General features: G+C 38.8%; 1 protein-coding gene across 3 annotated transcripts in view; it reads right to left on the reverse strand.

Annotated features, from left to right (window-relative positions):
• CCDC93 (coiled-coil domain containing 93) overlaps positions 1 to 19,320 on the reverse strand; it is a 52,082-nt gene extending 32,762 nt beyond the window's left edge. For all 3 annotated transcript variants that reach the window (XR_003991569.2, XR_003991570.2, XM_030487397.2), the window contains exons 1-7: positions 19,069 to 19,320; positions 17,807 to 17,920; positions 15,996 to 16,090; positions 13,431 to 13,542; positions 8,502 to 8,600; positions 7,069 to 7,125; positions 1,484 to 1,584 (exon numbers count right to left, since the gene is read on the reverse strand). Coding sequence is in view for 1 of the 3 variants with exons in the window: in XM_030487397.2 (XP_030343257.1) it covers positions 1,484 to 1,584; positions 7,069 to 7,125; positions 8,502 to 8,600; positions 13,431 to 13,542; positions 15,996 to 16,090; positions 17,807 to 17,920; positions 19,069 to 19,110 (620 nt within the window). In the remaining 2 variants the exon portion in view is untranslated. The remainder of the gene's footprint in view (positions 1 to 1,483; positions 1,585 to 7,068; positions 7,126 to 8,501; positions 8,601 to 13,430; positions 13,543 to 15,995; positions 16,091 to 17,806; positions 17,921 to 19,068) is intronic.
• Between the last annotated feature and the right edge of the window lie 1,675 nt (positions 19,321 to 20,995).

Consider the following 20,995-nt stretch of genomic DNA (forward strand, 5'->3'; position numbering starts at 1 on the left):
GATCACGAGTTTTATGTTTTGAGAATTCATTAAGAAATCATTACTAGAACACATTTAAATCCAGCAGTTATTTTCTTCAACTTCCATCCAATTAATGTTAAGCTCTTCATATCAAATAGATAATTGTATGGTCTTTCAATAAGTACTGTCCTTCGTATCACCAATTTAAATAAATGTCCTTCCAACACCAAATACCTCTTCTCCCTCTGTTCTTCTGCTAGGGCTCTGCAATACCATCGAGATCATCTCCAGAAATACTGACTCGAAGAGGTATTTTCCTTCCCCAAAGTTCACAATTTCTTGGTTACCTCATCAATCCCAAACGACTCCTCATGTGTGTGTACTGATGCACACTATACAACAGAAGAGTTGTTCCTTTGGATTTTCAATGCCTCCTACTTTTCTGTTCTTATTTCCTATCTCTGTGCTTCAACTTTCTCCATCATCCATTTTCACTGATTTTTATATTAAAGATTTATCTTTTTTTTCCAGCAGAAATCAGTTTTACGTAGGTCTCAACTGTTCCACAGTACCTAAAGCTAAAGCGATTTGTAAGAATCTATAAAAAACATCTTTCATTTATTTCTATTTTCAAGCTGCATAGTGATTTAAAGTTTTGCCTTTAAAAAAACAAAAACAACCCCCCCATCCCCCAGAAATTACTCTAGAAGAACCATACACAAAAAAATCCCTTAAAGGTCATAAATTGGTTTATACTTTTTTTGTTGGGAGATGTCTGTTGACACCAATATGGAGTAATGACATTGAAACAGTACAAGAACTATAAATAAACAGATTAAGAATACACCAGGACTTTGTTTTTCCATACCAGCTCTTTGGTATGGAGCATATGGAAAACATTCCCGTGGTGAGCACTTATGTATCAATGACCTGATCTAAGTCTAGAGATTTCAGTAGGCATGTTTTCTGCTGAAGAGTCAGGAAACAAATCCAATGTGCCTAGTAGAGTAATTCCTGACTCGGTTACCAACTTACAAATTCCATTTTCACTGGGGAGGAAGGAATTGGACTCTAGAATGGTCAAGGTAAATCAAGCTTAACTCTTTACTGGCATTAGAAAAACAGCAAGACTCGTTTGGTTTTTTCCCCTCTTTCTGGGATGGCTTACAAAGAGGGAACATTGATTGACAGATGCTACCTAGAAGCATCATGAATTTAAGCTATTTTTATGAAGCAAAGAACAAGTATGTTAAATAAACATACCCTGAGCATAAAGTCAGAACTTGGGCTCCCATCATAGGATACATTGTGCACACATGTGAGGACTGTCCAGTCCCCAAAAATTTATAAGGTAAGCAAACAAAATCTGAAACCAAACAAGTAAATCTGAAACAGTTTGATTCTCTAGCAGGGAAAAAAAAAACAAATCAACCAACCCAAAAACCACAATGCAAATTTTATACAGAATGCTTCTAAATACACACAATACAAACCCCACAGATAATTAAATGAAGCTTTTCACCTGCCATATTCCAGAAGTGTAGCATGAACCTTTGATTCTTCATCTAGTAGTTCTTCAGCTCCCTTCTGACGTTTATATTTTCTCTGGGGTTTGTAAACCTCCTGAAAGACAGCGAATGAATTCAGAGCTTGTAAAAGGCTTTTCTGAAATAAATGAATTGTTATCTAGAGTGACATACATATCACTGCTTGCTTTCCAATTCCATATACTTACCCAAATAAACATCTTTCTCTTTTTGGAATTACATGATAAAATCTCACTGAATTTACTTCTAAACAATTTGCTACAAGATGTGTCTTTCCAGATTTTAAAAAATTACAAAGGGTATTTAACAACAAATATGATTTCTTCAACCATCTCCTCCATCATGTTTGAAAGAAAAGTAAAAAATAACACAATCAATATCTATTAAAAAAGAGCCCTATGATTTAGCCGATAATGCCACTGTCTAGAAATGCTACCTCCTTTACAAGCTAATACTATTTGTAATCTCTGATAACTAAATGTAAGTATTATTTACTCAATGATCACAGGTTACAATGGAATTAAAACAGATTTAATTGCAATTTAAGAACAAAATATCTTAAGACATTTGGTATTAAAATAATTTGATATCATGGTATCCCAAAGTGACCCTATAGCTGGACAACAGCCCATCAAATAAAACAAGGATTCACAAGTACTATTTTGTGCTGATAGAGCTACTGCAAATTTAAAAACAAAATGGGAACAAAAAAGAAAGAGCCATTATCCTGACTGTTAACATAGATGCAACTGTTATAGCACTGTAAATACAGCCTATATTAAAGTACCTTTTTATTACCTCCTTCCATATAGATCAACTGTGCCACTACAAAAGTCTATATAACAACATTAGAAAAATTATTCTAACTCAGGCACAAACAAGCCAAAGCTAAACAAAAAATAATCAGCGATCCTTTCTCTCTCATGAGAGCTTTCACCAGATTAGCACTTGGAACCAAGATAACATTTACTTTGACTGGAATTATTTTTGCTGTTTGTTTGGTGAAAGATTAGGGTGCAGTGAGTCTGTAATGCAACATTTCTGTTGCTGGAATAAAGATCTGGGGTTGATTGAAGTCTAGTATTTAGTGCTATCCTGATAGTGAGGATATCGAAAAAATCTAAACGAGAACCTGTGATCTCAAAGTTTTTGGTTTTGTTTTTTTTTTTTTTTTTTACTCCAATTCATATTTTTAGGTGTCCCCCTTAATCAATTAAATGACATTTTCTCTTCTCCTTTTCCTGAAATGAAATCCTAGCCCTCATCACAGCAGAGGAAAACTTCATCACCACCATCAAATAATCAACATCAAAAAGGAACATGACCCTCTCTTCTGGTCTGTTCCGCATTCATATATTTTAAATATATGAACTTTAAAGAGATGAATTTAAAATACGTTTAAATGTACTTTCAAATTTATATTACATATAATTTTAAATTCATATGTTTGAAATATATTAATTTAAATATATGAATTGAAATATATGAACCCTTTGAGGGCCAGAATGCTTAGTACATATACATTACAAAACCCAAAGTTGAAATCAAAGCTTGGTCTTTCCACATATACATTTAACTTCAGAAAATTCTATTCACATGGCACAAAAGGTTCAATGTAAGAAAATGCAAAGATTCCAAAAGAAGAAAGATTATTTTTTGCTTGAACTGACTTTTTGTACAAACACAAACTATTATTTTCAAGAAGCAATTCCTGCACCATAACATTGCCAAAATAGCTTTCAATCTTTTCAAAGGCATGTAATCCCAAACTAGTAAGTAAGTGAAAATACATAGTATTCCTTGGCAAGTGTCTCCTGAATTTGTCAGTTATCTTTTGCAATTTTTACTTTATTTCTGATCTCAATTTCTGTCATCTTTGTTTCCAGGTATTAAATCTTGCTACATTTTTGACTGTCAGACAAAAAAACTTTTTATGATCAAGAATCTCCCACTTAATGTACTTTCACACCTACAGAAAAGCAAGCTTTTATGATGGCATTCTATATTATACCTGTGCTATACAAAGTGTAGACATCATACCATAAACATTAGTCTTGGCATGAGAGAATTGAGTAGTTGAACAAGACCACTGCAAAATAATCTGAATCCACTAGTCAGTCACTTTTCAGCAGCAATAGCTCCTATTCCGATAACCATTATTAACATTTAATAACCCCTTTTCTAACCTTTCAGCCTGACCATGACCATAAATCTCACTGTATCATCCCCTTGAGGAGAGAAGGACAGGTCCTTAGACCAGTTATAATAATGAATTCAGACAACCCACTAATCATTCAAACTTGGTGGTCTTTTAGGAAAGTGGATTTCTCTTTAGATTCCAATGCATGATACAAAAGTGACCTGCAAGAAAGCCTTCATATAATAGCTGCCACCTTCTTCCAGCTCCTATGGATAGATTGGAAAGCTTTGCACTTTCTCCCCTGAAAATTCACTTTGTGTGTTCTCCTAGACTGCACTCATGCCTTAATGCCTTAAGAAATCTCATGAACTAATCTTCCATTAAAAAGATCAGGTGCCAGCTGTAGTTATAATAGATTTAATTCTGACAGAGCTCATGTTTAAGAAAGAGGTGTTTGTCTAATAATACCCTGAGTAATGATGTCAAAACAACAAACGTCAAAACTTTATCTACCATGAAGATGCACCTAAAAACTAGAGATCTGTGATCCAGAGGAAAAGACAGAATACACCTTTATCAACCCTGAAGATAGATCGAAACTCAGGAGAGCTATTCAGAGTTATTTAGACAGGGTAGCCAAGTGGTGCAAAATACTATCGAACTTTTAAGATTGTATCTTGTTTGCCTTGCTTTCCATTATCTGTTTCATTATTGGACCCTGAAAATGGAACTATTCCCTTAGCTGCAGAAGTAGACACATGCATATCCACTTCAAGGACCACAACCTATAAATTTTAAAGTAACAGCCCTAATATACCGGATAAGTGAAAACCAATTCACTGGCTTCAACCAGCAAAGAAACACCTGATTTGGCATACATGTACCTGCTTCATCTTTGCCATGTCATTCTCTTCAAGCACCAAAAAGCAATTCCAGAAAACATACAGGAAGATACATAAAGGAAACCCAACTAAGCACCACGGGACTTTAGACAAGCCGCTTGAATGGACCTGACATTTACTAGGTAACTGCACACTGAAAGTAGATTGCATTCCTTCTTTTCAGACAAGTTCTCACAAATAAATGCATTAATAAAACAGAATAAACTTTACCCCCCAAATTATTAAAACATAAAAACTAAGCCTTGAAACCACCTCTGTTCCTCAGCAATCAAAGGGATCCAGTCATCACTGTTAATCAAGTATCTTCTGTATTTTTTTTAATTACATCAAAAATTCTAGGTCCTGATGTCTCATAACAGCATTGTGATTACTTTGTTTCTGTCTCTTCAGTTACAAGGTTGGTATCAGTCACTTGGACACAGAATCCTTAGTGCTAGTTAAAGACAATGCAGGCAGAAAATGGACACATTTTAATCACTTCAAAAATTAGGACAATTATCCTGAAAGGTGAAAATAAGCAGAAGCTCAATGAATTTCAAGTGCTAATTGATACAACACACATTTGGAATCTGTTTTCTTACATGGATTTGCATTCTCTCTCAATTTAAAGGGTTATAAACGTGCACAAACAAAACAATAATAGCCATTCACAAGGGGAGCTAACTTGTAAAATGGGAAACAGATCTCACTAGAAAGACAAGTATTGCTGGCTGGTGCAGAAGACTCACTGTATATCTGCTAATAATTAAAAAACCCAATCAAACCATGGGGAACAACACTCAGAGACTGTAATTGAAAATTTCAAAGCAAGAGTAATTATACAAATAGATCCACAAGGGATTTGCATTGGTCATCGCCTGGAGACATTCATAGCAATGTTTTTTCTATAAATATACACTGTAATTCAACCACGTATTAGGCTCAACAGCACTCTCATCATTAATATGGAAAACCAACTACCTCCAAAACATGACAAAAAGAGTGAGATGACTTGTGTGGTCCATTATGTAAGCTATCATACAGCTTGTTATATTGGCACTTAATACCTATATCCATGGATGAAGAGTTCAGGGTGTCTAGCTAGAGCCACCTGAAGTCACAGAACCACAGAATGGATGAAGTTGGAAAGGACCACAGAGGTCATCTAGTCCAACCTCCGGGATCAAGCCAGGTCACCTAGAGCACATTGCTCAGGATCATGTTCAGACAGCTCTTGTGTATCTCCAGGGAAGGAGACTCCCAACCTTTCTGGGCAACCTATTCCAACATTCAATCACCCTCACAATAAAGAAGTTCTTCCTCATGTTCAGGTGGAACCTCCTGTTTCATTTTATACTCACTGCCTCTTGTCCTATTGCCTGGCCCCACCCTCTTGACACCTTACCTTCAGATACTTACATACACTGTAAGTGTGTAAGTATCTTCTTATGTAAGAAGTAAGTATGTGCCTTCTCTTCTATGGGCTGAACAGGCCCAGCTCCCTCAGCTTTTCCTCATATGAAAAATACTCCAGACCCCTAATCACTCTAGTAGCCCTTCATTGGACTTGCTCCAGGAGCTCCATGTCTCTGCTGTGCTGGGGAGCCCAGAACAGGATGCAATACTCCAGATGAGGCCTGACCAGGGCTGAGTAGAGAGGGAGAATCACCTCACTTGACTTGTTGGCAATGCTCTTCCTAATGCAGCCCAGGGTACCATTGGCTTTCTCACACACAAGGGCACATTGCTGGCTCAGGTAGCATTGATTTTCTCAGAAGAGTGGGGTTTCCTATCTACTGAAGAGCCTTGGAAGTATCCCATTCAAAGTATACCAAGATTTCTCATACCTTCTCAAATGGTGGCCTGAGAATTTATCAAGTCCTAGCTAGGCATCTGAGTTCAGGTATGAGACAGTGATATAGTCTATGTATTTTAAATATTACTCCTTGTAGTGTTCATGAACAAGCTTTCAAAAAATACAAAAAGTTTATTCAAGGTTTAGAAGAAAGGCATTTGAAGAGGTAGAACATTTCTCACATATTAGGGAATCACAAGAGGTGACACTACATTTCGCAACCAACATGTGCTACTTGAACAAAACGTTTTCAAAGTAGGGTATTTTCACTGCTAATTACAAGGAGTAAAATGACGAGTGCTGAAATGCAGACATTTTAATTGAGATCATCACCATTTTGATAAATATAAAGACAAACAGTCCAACCGCTGACAGCTTCAAAGCAAACAGTCTGCTGAAGGTTTAACAGCTTGTAAGCTACCTTGTGACTTTTGTTTGATAGCATGGAACTCCGTATTCTCTATGTAGACTGTTGATACAGATTATATATTCATACAGTGCACACCTAAAAGGTTTTCTAATATGGCAGCATTTGAGACCTGTTCTAAATATGAAGCTCGACATGTAACTTAACTGGGACCTCCTCATGAGAAAACCCAGGACTGGCATTAAAAAGAATTAACCACCACCATTGCATTACTAAACCCACTAGTTTGTTGATCATAAAAAATCTAAAATACTTACAAATATATCAGTGACAGCTTTGATAGCCTTCTCTTTTCTTTGCATAAATTCATCATCCTGCAAGACATTAATGGAGGTGATTAAAAATACCAGGAACGGAGATTAAATCTCAACTATTGTAATAAGTTTAGCAAACTAAGTTGTCAAATAGCTTCTAACTGAATTATTTGGTGAAATGTTAGTGATTTCCTCTAACATAGAAATTTATTTACTTCCCTCATCAGATGGGTGGTAGATCTTTAAAACTGTATCCAGAAATACAGTCTTTCTGCTCTCTGCTTATAAAGTACATGACACAAATGCAATCCCAGCCCACTACTGGGGTCTCAAATCATTTCTACACTGTGAAGAAATGAAGATAGGATGGGTTTAATGTGGAAAAGAGATATTTCCCCTACTGTTATTTTAGTTTCTAAGCATTAAAACAATAAAAAAACCTAAGCAATATTATCCAAACCACCCGAAGCTAATAAAATCCAGCTGTCTTTCCCAATACTAGGTACATCTACCTTTAATGCTGTTACTGAACTAGAAACAAATCTTGGGTCCTAGGTTTTAAATATGGAATTGCCTTGGGATATGCATGAACAGAACTGGTGGACTGTGCACTAAAGGCACAAATCCAAGCCTATTCCAGCTCTTCTCCTACACCAAGGAAACTTTGTATCATTACTGCAGAATAGGAAGAAGAGAGGATCATAACACTGTTCTAAGCATGTAATTTCAAAACAGGCACCATCTGACTATTAGAAGAAGGAATGTGATTAACGTATCACAAACAGTGTAAAATTACTCTTACCACTACACTTCTAGATAAAACTGTACCTATCATTCCTCTGGCAATTATATTTTACAGAGACAAATGTATTTCCTTTTAACCCAAACCTGTCCCTCTCTGTCTTTCCTCAAATTCAGTTTTTGAATGAAGATTTTCAGGAATCTAGTTTTCAAGAACAAATTTTAGCATTTGGATACAGGGAGAAAAGAGCTGACTTTGAACACTCTAAAACAAAACCCAAGTTGGAGAACGCTGACAACACATCAATTCTGATTTAGCTTGATTAGCTTCTCCACAGCATGCCAGGTGTTTTCAAACACATTTCAGGCAATGTAGCTCCAGTCACACAGTCAGGCTACTGTATATACTGCAGAGTTCTGTATACGTTCCAGAAGCAACCTACCTGGCAAGCCAGACTTACAGAAAAGTACCAAATATTGCAGAAAAACTAAGGCAACTATTAAGCAAAAGTTAACCAGTATCTATGAATTCTCTGTCTCATAACATTTTGAACTTGTACATGGATTCCTCTAGAACTGATTATGAAAACAATAGCAAAGGCAGATCCGGTATACTGTGCTGATTTCAGAGCTGTGAAGCTGGTACTGAACCTAAGCATTTGGCATAATAGAAACAAGAACTGGCTTAATCTTACCTCTGGTAGTCTATGAGTTTTTTGAAACTGTGATATAGAGTAAGAACGGATATAATCTCCCATTTCTTCCCTTGTTTCTATTGCTCGTTTTACCAGCCACTGGAAAAAAAGAAAGTTTGTATTAACTGAAAGAGGGGAAAAATAACAGCAGCAAACATCAATAATTGGTTTTAATATATGATAAAAACTAAAGGCATATTTTAAGCACACAAACAAGAACATTTATTTGTAAACATGGTAACTCAGAAAGCTACTTCTAACAAAGTGCTTCAGTATTAGCTATTTTATAAACTTCACATTTGCTCTTTTTCTATGTACTAAAAAGCTCAGTAAAGCAATTGGATAAAGCATAAGCTAAGAAACCACGTTTTTTCTTCTAATCAGTTTTACATATAAAACCCTAAATATTCTTCATCTTGCTGAACTATATCAAACCATACAAACCTCAACGAGCCATACTGTTCACTCTACAATGGGATTCGATAGTCCAAAGAAGAACAAACTGGTTTGCCTTATAAACTCACTAGAGCAGAGCTTGGTATCCCCCCAAAAAAACCACTTTTCTGAATGTTATTTGTAAATAGTGTATTGCAAAATTACTTATTTTGTTGCATGATTTCTCCTTTTTTAGCTTGCAATGTAACTTCTCATATACTGACTTGCTTTTACATTCTAATTATTTTTGTTCTAGTAAGTATGGGAAGAAAATCTATCGTGAATTTCAACTACTAGGAATTCTTACTTGACAAATTCATTTATAAACAAAACCATACGAAATCTTCTCAAGCCTAACCAAAATTCATTGGAATTTTGCCAAATGAATTTCTGTAATCCAAGTATTTGTATCTTCAATAAATTCATTCCAAACAAGAAAAATGAAGAGTGTCTGTGGAATAGAAAGGGATATGGGCCACTTTAAGCATTATTCTTTTAGCCTGCACCTTTAAGGAAGGAAAAAACCCACAAGATATACCCTCCAAAAAAAACCTTGAAGTGCCCTCCCAAAAATCTGAGTTGCATAAGACTTACATCTTAGCAAGAAGAAATTTACTACTTAAGCTAAAAGTATGTTTTTAAAAAGTACATTTCATCACACTAAGTAGTTTTATTAGCTATAGTATTTATTATTACTTGTTAAAACATTAATAACATTAATAACATTAATATAATGCAAAATAGTGTAATTATGAAAATACAGAGTAATACATAATACAGAAAAATACACAGTAGTTCATGAAACAAAGGAATGTTAATTTTCTGGCTTTGTTTTCATCTATACCATGAAATAGTCAGCACACCTCATAACTACCCAAACCAGGAGCTCAGGTGTAACAGCCTGCACAATGTACATCCTATTCTACATTCAAAAAACTCAAAAACTCTACTGTACTTTAAAAGCTATTGATCTTGTCTTCATACTGAGCAGGTCATACTGAATACATAAGAAATCTCTCAGTTCTAGGAAGCATTTCATTTACAGCACGTAAACAAAAATGTGTCTGCATGCATACAGGGTTCACAGTCACAGAATGCTTGAGGCTGGAAAGCACCACCGGAGGTCATCTAGTCCAACTTCCCTGCTAAAGCAGGGTCACCTAGACCGCACTCCTCAGTATTGCGTCCAGATGGTTCTTGAATATATCCAGGGAAGGAGACTCTATAACCTCTCTGGGCAACCTATTCCAATCATCCCACTCTACTCCAAAGAAGCCCTTGGGAGCATACTTTAAAACAGATAGTCCAGGTGGCTTTTATACAGTCTGTGGGCTATGGTACAGGCATCCTCCTACAAAGCAAGCTTGAACTGTTCACAGCACCCACCTCTGTCAGTCTGAGTGGGAGGAGATGGGCGGAAGCTCTACTGGAATTTGAAGCAATTAGAAGTTGAATAGAAAATGTTCTTGGCTCTCAGTGCCAGGACCCAACACTGAACCTGTCTTGAATCACTAGTCCATTATACTCTGACAGAAGAAACCATCTGGAACATTATCTTATCACACTAATCTTGGCTGTACACCAGGTAGAAGCCAATATGGCCAGGTTATGTGCATTTCTACAATATTTTTTTTTTTTCCTACTACAGGTCACTTATTGTTTTCAAAAACTACAGCTCCACCATGAAAATACATATCTTCAAGCCTATGAAATGCTCAAGAATAACCAAGCACACATAAGAAAAAAGACTTCTGACATTAATAAGACCACACAAAAAGCCACAGAAGACTGAAGTACATTTTAAATAATGCTGGAGATGATAAATCTTGTGGGCTGTTGACAGCCTATGCAGGAGGTCACATAAGAGATCAGATCAATCTTGGGATTCAAGTTTGAACCAGCAACTGTTTTTCTGTGCTATAACTATGAACCCCCGGAAAACGAGGGGAAGATGACGACAACGAGAGAGATGAAAATGCAGACTATTAATTACAAAACACATCTCAACACAAGTTTGTGTACATACTTTTCTCTGTGAATATAAGCAGAATTTACTTGTAAGAACAGCACCATTTCTGCCTCCTGGAATCTTTTTTAGTCTAAAAATTTTTTTTTTTTTTTTTGAAGTTCTGCTACAGTCTATGGCAGTGAGCCAGCTCAATCTAATTTTTTCCTGTAGGGAAGTATTAATCTAAATTCCTCCGGTCAAGTTCACCAGACTAGCTTGCACAGTGCAAGAGCTTTTGGGATACAATGCCAGGTAGATGAAAGAGATTCTGTATTATTTGGGGACCGATTTGAGATTTACAGATAGTAAGTGAAATTTTGAATTTCACAGGGTATTGAGTAAAATGTCATTATCAAATACATAAATCCTACATGTCATAGTATGGTCAGTCTATTATAGCTCTCCTATGGTCTTTTTCAAAACACAATATACTAGTGATGCCAACAAAAGTTTTCTTGAAAGCCTCTCTTGGTTGGGATGAATAAGGAACTAACAGTATCTGGAGTGGGCAGAACTTCATAGGGACCTGTCAGAAAGCCACAGTTTCTAAAAACAATCCTCTACATACAAAAAGCTAAGCTCATCAAGACTTCTTCACCAAGTATGGGTTAGATATACCACCTACTGGACAGCTACTGAGAGTCAGTGCTCTCGGAGAAATCCAGAAGCTGATTTCCTCCCTGCTCAGAATTAATGTTTTGCCTTTCTAGAGGTAAATATCCCAAAGTGGGATTTTTGATCAAGCAGGTCAGAGAATATTTCATGTTCTCACTTTAGCAGAAGAATTATTTTTCCTGTGAAAAAAAATCTTGTATTTGATAAATATAACTATTCAATACCATCAAGTGACCAGGGCAAGAAATTGTGGGTTGGGACTTTTTTTTTTTTTTTTTTGGTAGGAAAATACAAGTTTAGAAGTAAAAAGTCACATTAACAAGAGACAAACTTTCCACCTCAGGCAGCATCAGCACAGTTTGAAACCTGTATAACAGTAGCACATACCATGTAACTTTATGTGGGGAGTGCAGTGAATGTGGGTTTCCTTCAAAGCTCCCTACTAGAAGATTACAAGAAATAGACAACAGGAAGTTTTCCCACTTCTTACGAGCTGGAATTTATATTAAACTCTTGCTAAATCCTTTCACAGGCATGATGTAAGGAGATATTTGATGAAAAAGAAGCTTGCTTAACAGTCTTAATTTTCCCTATTTATCAAAGTTACGTTTCTTGTGCAGGTGAAAGTAAACTAAAAATAATGATAACAACATACCAAGAATTCTCAAGATACTACACGTAACCGGAACACATTACGTGTTAGCTCAAACCTTAATAAAATGGAGAACTATGAGCATGCACATGGTCAGTTCATGGTGCTCAACTGATACACAGTAACAGGATCACATCATAGAATCATAGAACAGTTAGAGTTGGAAAGGACCTTAAGATCATCTAGTTCCAACTCCCCTGCCATGGGCAGGGACACCACACACTAAACCATGTCAGCCAAGACTCCGTCCAACCTGGCCTTGAACACTGCCAGGAATGGAGCATTCACCACTTCCTTGGGCAGCCTGATCCAGTGCCTCACCACCCTCACAGTAAAGAACTTCTTCCTTATATCTAACCTAAACTTCCCTGTTTGAAGTTTGAACTCGTCACCCCTTGTCCTACCACTATAGTCCCTAAGGAACAGTCCCTCCCCAGCATCCTTATAGGCCCCCTTCAGATACTGGAAGGCTGCTATGAGGTCTCCAGGCAGCCTTCTCTTCTCCAGGCTGAACAGCCCCTACTTTCTCAGTCTGCCTTCATACGGGAGGTGCTCCCGTATGAAGGTGCACCCTTCATACGGGATATGATAAGGAAGTGCCCCCTTATCATCCTCGTGGCCCTCCTCTGGACTTGCTCCAACAGCTCCATGTCCTTTTCCTGTTGCGGACACCAGAACTGTACACAGTACCCCAAGTGAGGTCAGAGCAATTTATTTTTCCACCCATACAGTTTTAGAGTGATACAAATGAAAGATGAATTAATCTTAAAGAAACAAGCCCAGCTGGCTTTTGCCTTATTCTTATTCTTTTGATTGAATGACTATGTGCGTAACTTACTCCATAAGCTTAAATATAGACTGCTAGATATTTGTTCTGTTTTCTAGTGTGGCAAAATGCATTATCAGATTCTGAAGCAAGCTTAAACTTCAGGTTTTTTTAAGGAGACATTCCCTAACTGCAAAATCTGACTCTACTTCAAAAAATGTAAAGAGTTTGGTTTGTGTTTTTCTTAAATATAGATCAAACAATACATCAGAATACTATCATCCACAATGTCACCCAATTCTTTAAAAACATTTATTTAAATTACTTCTCTGTAATTATTCATCCCAAAGTTAAATAAAGAGCCAAATAATAATACATATCTTTGTTAAACTCTTTATGCAAGTTTTTTTTGGCCTTTTTCAGCAAGGTATTGAAATATCACAGAACTATTACCTGTATAACAGGAAATATATGAATGAAATCCAGTCCCTGGATCTGATGTGGTTCCAAACGATGAGGACACTTCATTTTTGGCAATACTGACACAATTTTTTCAGTTAAGGCACTACGATAAAACAACAAATAAACATATGTATGTATGCTACAATTTTCTTTTCTAAGTTACAAATTATTTTTGCAAACACAGTTAGAAGTTAGAAGGTTCCCTCTAGTGGCTTCCACTGTATACAGCTGTGAAAAGCAACCAAACTTCCATTTAAAAAATAGATTTTAATTGTACTATAATTAGTCTGTGAAGAGGCGATTAACCCCTCCTGCAGGCTCCTAGCTTGTGATTTCATTTATAGTACTGCACACAAAATTTTAAGATCTGCATGTCTGGTCAGATGAAATACCCATGTTAGATATATCCACAAACACCTTTGCATATTATAATACATGCATACACGAAGAAACACTAGCTTTAAGAACAGTTCTACTAAGTAAATGATATGCATGCAAAGAAAGTCCAGAATCAAATGCAGGACTTAAAAATTTGTTTAGCATAACTCCCCGAATATATCTTGAAGTTACTACTGAAATTTTGAGGTTAAATATATATTGCACCTAAAAGCTAAATACACAGTATGCTTCACAGTTTTGAAGTGAGTAAAACTGAATTTGCTGGCAATAATCTTGTTCTAACAGCTTAGATAAGAGCTGGTAAAGCAAAAGGATTACCCTAACACAAGGGATTCATTGACAAGATCATCATCCTGCTTCCACTGAATCCCTTATTTTAGGGCAAGTTATTTCTCTATTTCTTTGCTGCCAATATTGTCAAGCACATTTGTAAAGCAGATGTCAGCACTGAGGATGACCACTTTATTGGGAAAACTATTTTTCCATGAAGGAAAAAAATTAACTGGTCCAGTACTGACTTCAGTGACATTCAGTACTGCCTAAATGCACAGCTAGTACTCTGGAGGAACAAAGGTGAGCAAGAGATATGAGGCAGAGACCAAAGTCTAGGAACAGAGCCTGAAAAGTTATACTTCTTAAGAAAAGTGAAAACCTTGACATAATTCTTATAAGGCAATAGATGCAAGATCCTCTCCTAATGTATGTTTCCATGTTTATTTCCAACCCAGCAATTAAATAATAGGACACCATCAAAATGTCTTCAGATTAATACTTAGAATACACAACCTAATTTTTCCTTATCTTGAGGACATCACAGAAGCACTGACCCACCACCGATATAAACATTACAAGGACATCAAAACAGCCTATACTTGTGTGACTCTGAACACTTTAGATTTACAAATAAATAATTGTTGCTGTTTTGGGAGAGAAGCCTGATTTTTGTTTTGCTAGTTTTGCATTCAGTTAGCCAGCAAAATAACAGAACATTTTCAGAACAACTTAGCTATTTCCTATCCTGCTGTTCTTAAGGGTAACAAAGACGGTAATTACAAAAACTTGGCAATTATAAAACCCACCTTCATTCCTAGTCTCTTCTTAATTCCATGCACTTAACAATGCTTTATGTACTTAGTTATCCATGATGATTTAAGTATCTTATTAGAAATCTTTATTTCTAAATGTGTTACAGTCTTGCCGATGCTAAATGACTTTCAATAAAACAGCACAGAAGGACATTCTTTTCAACTACATTGAGCAAACAGTCCTCTTCATGCAACTGTAACTTGACAGGCTACTCTTATTTCCTGCAAAGTTTAATGATGGCTCTTTTGTCACAGAAATGCATAAAGCAATAATGTAGTTTAGAATGTATTTCCTTTCTCAGCATAAACAACATTTACATCCTCCCTAATACAGGAATTAGCTGGCTTATGAGCAAATTCCATGCATAAGAAATAAATCAATCCAAAATGGTCTCATTGGGTCACCATGAGGAAGGAACTCCTCCTTAGTAACTCTTTCAGCAACAGTATCATGCTTCAAATTGTTCGCTGACGCCTACAACTACAACCCAAAGCCATAAAGGCGAATCAGAGGTTATTTACATGGCAAAACTTCAGATATAGATACCTCAATGAAGGTCTTTTAATGTTGTACTCCAGTTTCAAGCTGCATGGTCTCCCTCTGCCCTTTGTTTTGGCCTCTGCATCATCCCCTTGTGCCAGCACAAGCATCTGCGCAGCTGCATAAAGAACTGGATCCAGGAACTGATTCATGTTAAAACTATTTTCTTTATTTTTTTTTTTTTTTTTTGGTAGGTTTTAATCTGGATCAGTTCCCAATCCAGTTCAACGTAGAGCCACACAAATACTTTCACTGCTTAGTAGGGATATAAGAACATGGCAGCACAGAGGGAAATAGCACTGCCTTTTTTGGAATAAGCTTTTTTCTGGTTCTACAGTTTGTAGAACTACAGTCTGAGAAATCCAGAAACAAGTGCAGTGTTTTACAAACAGGTGACCTTGAAAAGCAGGAAGCTTGGACTAAAAGCCTTTCTTATAAACAAGCAAGTATCAGTTAACTTTCCCCCATATCACCCACTTTTTTCCAAGAAGATAAAAAACCCCCACCATACCTGCCATTTAACCAACTTACATTTTTTGACCAATAGTAGAGTTTTCCTGAAACAATAAATCAACATCAATATCAAAGCTGCAGGTAGTGATACACCACGTCATGCCGCCTACCACCTACCAAAGGAGCAACAGCATGGTTAGTTCCATTTTAATTTGAAAAGGTAAAACCAAATACATCTTAAAGGCTTTATTTATTATAGAAACTACAGTTAGTACTTTCTCCATCCTTGGTATTCTTGTACGGAGACTAAAATACATATAGATAGCATATAAATTTTACATATAATTCACATATACAAGAAGAAACATACACAGAAAAAAACAGCAGTTAGTGACATTCTAAATTCCTCTCTTAGCTATATATGTTAGTTTTGACACAGCTCATTAAAAAATCCAAACCAATAGACAAAACACAGCAGTATCTTAAATTACATGATCTTTAAAAAGTGACTGTATAAAAATTTTATCAAGGATCATAATTTCTGTATTCATATATTTATTTTTTATATATAAACTTTGCTACTATTATTCTTTGCTTGCTGACATAAGCAACACCAAATGCTAGGCACAGTATCAACATAGTAATGAAAACCCACAGTTCTGCAGAAATTTCTATTTCAGGCCCTATTCCTACAGCTACTTAGGCATATTTAAACTCCCAAGCCATTTCATCAACTTTACACAAATTACATAAATATTTAAAGACAGCCTGCATAAACATATGCAAGTTAACCTAAATGTATGCAAAGGCAATCACAGAAATAGGGATTAAAATGTGGAATAAGTTACCAACATCACACAGCAACTTAGGATGTTCTATACAGGCTTTTGTAACACATTGCTCTTCTCATTACCCTCTGCAAGAGTTAACCAGTACCCCTTTTACACTAGCAGCCAGATCATTTTCAACAGCAATTCTCATTATTGTATAGGTTGGGCATTGTCATGAAGTGGTAACTTTGCAATTGCATTTAGGCAAGTATAAACCTGATGCATTCATTTCTACACATAAACGCAACAATATTACATCCTAAGGCGGTCTTCTTGGAACCACTTTGTCTCCGTATGTACAGACTCCTGAGCAGCTAAGGTCAGTAATGCCAGGCAGTTTGAAGAAACTAAAATTGCATTGAAAAGTACAGCTGTGCAATGATCAAAGAAACAGCAGAAAACAGAAGAGTCCATTTAAAGGCTGCTGTAGTTCTGTGTTTTCAAAACTTGGTTCAGGAATTTCTCACAGAGTCAGCACTCAAATGATTCAGAAGTCTCTTTTCAACCTGAACTTTGCTCACTGTCAGTATCACATACTTCCCTTCTAGGACAATGAAAGGTTAATGTACATGACATTCTAAAGATATGTAAAAACAGCTGAAAAATAATCTCACTGGCCTAACCGTTCCATTCTTACACAGACCTCCCAAGACAAGTATTTCCTCATTTCTCATTAATATTTCTTTTTAAAATTACCACGTTATCTCCAATTATCAAGTCTTTCTAGCTATTCTAACTGCAGCTGAGAGAAGGGCAAAATTCCCCATACATGACTACAACTTAGGCCGTAACACCCACAAAAAAGCACACCAGCAATTAGCTGCATCCAATTGTCTCCTTTAAAACAGGCCTTGCTACACAAAACTGTTTTTCAGACTGAGGAGGTCCTATCTGTCTGAAACTGGGTCATTTGCAGAATTATTTAGATAGGAAAGCCTCCTATGTTGCAAGCCTCTTCTTTAAAGTCACCTAGCACTGCTAAACTGCCCAGCAAAAAACATCTAATCCTCATACACTTAGAAAATTAAAAAAAAAAAAAAAAAGTTGCACTGGTCTCACCTTGTCAAAGGGTGATAACCCCTTGATTCTGGCTCGAAAATACCCAGCAGCCACCAACAGTTCCAAAATTTCAGTCAACTTGATGTTTTGTTCCTCATCTTCTCTCGTTTCAACCTGACAAATGAACAATGCAACACTAATTCAGTGTTTCTCTTTCATTCTTTCCATGAACGTTTTCCAAACTTTATCTTAACACAGACATACAACAGGAAAATACTTGACTTCCATTAGCAACTTGGTCGTTAATTTGAAAGACATTAAAGACATAGGTAATGCATTTCTACATGGATTTAACATCACTTTTTTTTCACCCAGTTAAATACTTTAATCTGGTTTTGCTCTTCAAACCTCTGGTCTACTGCTTGCCTCCAGCTAGACAGATTGCTACCATTGTTACAAGACAGTTAATTTAGTCTCCTTTTTGCACACTTGTTTCAATTTCAGGGTTCACAAAATCATACACCTTAATTTAATGCTTCTATAACCTTTTTACAAAAACAGGAGGAGAAGTTCATGTGAAATTCCACTTTTTGGCTAATGCAATTTTAAGCAAAGTGCAGCAGCAACGAAAAAGTAAACTCCGATGAGCCGCCTGGATAGTTTCAGTGCTCCAAAGCCTTATCAGAGCAGCAACCCTGTAAAAGCACTTTTGTCCCTAAGTTATAGGATGAAACCCCACAGCTCCAAGAATATATACGATTTACTAGAGCACCTAAACACCTCAGACCCAGACCAGAGAGACATCTAACAGAGCTTTGGATCTCCCCAGAGGCTGCAGGGATGCACCCACACACACACACCCCCCCCCACCTCCCTCTTCCCCAAAATCTTTCCGACGGCCTCCTCCTCCTCCTCCTCTCCTCTCCCTTCCCTCCCACGGAAATACGGAAAGCTTCGCAAGCAGAGGGGACAAGGAAACGCCATGGTGCGCAGAAGGTGACCCACACAGGCGCTGCCCGCAGCCCCACAGGCCCCCCCGGGAACGGGGCGCAGAGGGGCCCGGCTCCCCACGCCCCGAGGGACCCCCTCACGGGGCTGCGGGCCGCACGCGGGGCGGGCGCAGGGCCGAGCCCGCTCAACAGCCATGAGCCCCGGGCTGCCGGCGCAGCCCCAGCCCACGGGGAGGCGAAGAGGGGAAGGAGCGGGCAGGGAGTCCGGGGAAGCCAGTGCAGAGGCGCCGGCGAAGCAGCAGGCAGCCGCGCCTCGCCGACGCTGCTCAACCTGAGGTGGGGGGGAGGCTGGGGGAGACGCCGATACGGTACCTCCTGGGGAGCCTGGTACTCCTGTCCCCTAGGAACAACCATCGCCCTCCGCCTCCGGCAGCCTGCGCCCAGCTGCTCAGCCTGTCACGTCCGCTTCCCCCCCTGCCGCCGCCGCCGCAACGCCCGGGCGAAGGGGTGTTCCCAGCCGGCGGCTGCCGGGTTCCCCCGCCCCCGCTCAATGGTTCGCCCGCACCCTCCCTGCGTACAAGCGCATCCGGGCCGTGCCATTCACGGCCAAAGGGGTGCGGGGGAAGGAGGGCGGGGGCTGCGCGGCTCCCCGGCGGCTCATGTGACTGACTGCATGGAGCGTAACCGCCCGAGCGCCGTCCCGCCCCCGCCCGCTAGTGCCCGCGGGCGGCGCCCCTAGGCGCTCCGCCTGGTGTCCCTGTGCCCACCGCCGCGCTTGGGCCGCGGGGGCGGTGTCCGCGCATGGCCCTTTCCTGCCCTGCGTACACCCGTTGGACACGGGCGCTGGCCTCTGCTCTGCTGGTGGTCGCTCTTCTCTTCCTTCTCCTTCTCTGTTTTGCGAGGGGACCTGAGGCCTCTCACTGGCATGGAGGAGAAGTTATTGAGTGCTCTCTGACCTGAGAGATGCCTCATGGCCCCTCGTGCCCCACAGGGTGCTGACAGTCCTCCATAGCAGCTGGGTTTCATTTGGTGACCTAACAGCTGAGGGGGATTTAACTATGTTTTTCTGTCCAGCACAGAGATCCCATGCTCAGGAGCCTTTGCACCCCCTTAATATGGTTCTGCCCCAGCTTCAGGGCAGCAGGCATGTTGTGGGGTCCATGTCTAAGCATAGTCCTGTTAAGAAGATGAGTGCCTGTTCACCTGCAGGGACCTGTTGTGCTGGTGCCTGGACTCCCATCCCAGGTTCACCAGCATCACCCATCATGCAGGCCCTACAGCATGATGGGTGTGCGTTGGTAGTGCCAGGGGCTGGATGGCTGTGCCTAGGCACCATTTGGTTGCTAACACCCATACAATTGCACCAATGCACAAGGATTTATTGGGTGACCACAGTCTGGTAGTAAACTAATCCACAGCTTGGCAGCAGGGTAACCTTTCTTGTCGATGACAGCTTCTGAAATACCTGACAGAGGTCTCTTTTCACACCTGCCCCAGGTGTTCCATTTCTAGGCTCCTGGCTGTGCACAGAGCATTATAAGAAATAAACTGTGTAAGGCTGTGACTGGAAACATCCAGAGAGGTGAAGGAACAAGAAAAGCCAAGCGAGAGCATTGTTTCCATCCATTGGAGGACAGCAGAGCATACCCGAGCCAGTCCACACCAACTGCTGCCCTGACAGAGTGACCAAAACAATAATAATAAAAGCAAAAATATGCCAGGCTGGCCCGGGCTGCGTACTGGTGTAACCACAGGCCATGTCTTAATTAGAGTTGCACAAAACTGTTATGCAGCCCCACAGGCTAACATGCTCACCAGAGCAATACTGTTTGCTGCTCTTTGCCTTCTCACAGAGAACTGTATGGCTCTAATTTGATCGTTGTGGAGAGGAAGACTCAAACAAACAAGGAAACAAAACACAGGGATGAGAAGAAGGGTTGAAACAGAAGAGCGTTAGGAAGAGATGTATGTGACCTTCAGACGCAGCGGCCAGCACAGGTTGTTAAGATAACTACTGAAAAGAAACATCAACTTGGAAAAAAGCTTCCTGAACCATGATATGGTCATAAAAATCTTTTTCAAAGAAACGTGTTAAAGAAAAAGGATAAATAAAAAGCCAAGGGTAGTATAAACTAGGGACTTAAGTAGTAACTGAGTATCAGACAAGGACTGGAAACATTTTTCTCCTTTATAGTGAAGGCTGGGATTTTCCTTCTCCTGGTACATGGTTAAGAAATGAAAAGGAAAGGCAGGAAAATAATGTATCTGTTGTCATCACAACTCATATTTGATTACTTGA

The sequence above is a fragment of the Strigops habroptila genome, chromosome 5 (genome assembly GCF_004027225.2).
Source record: "Strigops habroptila isolate Jane chromosome 5, bStrHab1.2.pri, whole genome shotgun sequence".
NCBI classification, from domain to species: Eukaryota; Metazoa; Chordata; class Aves; order Psittaciformes; family Psittacidae; genus Strigops; species Strigops habroptila.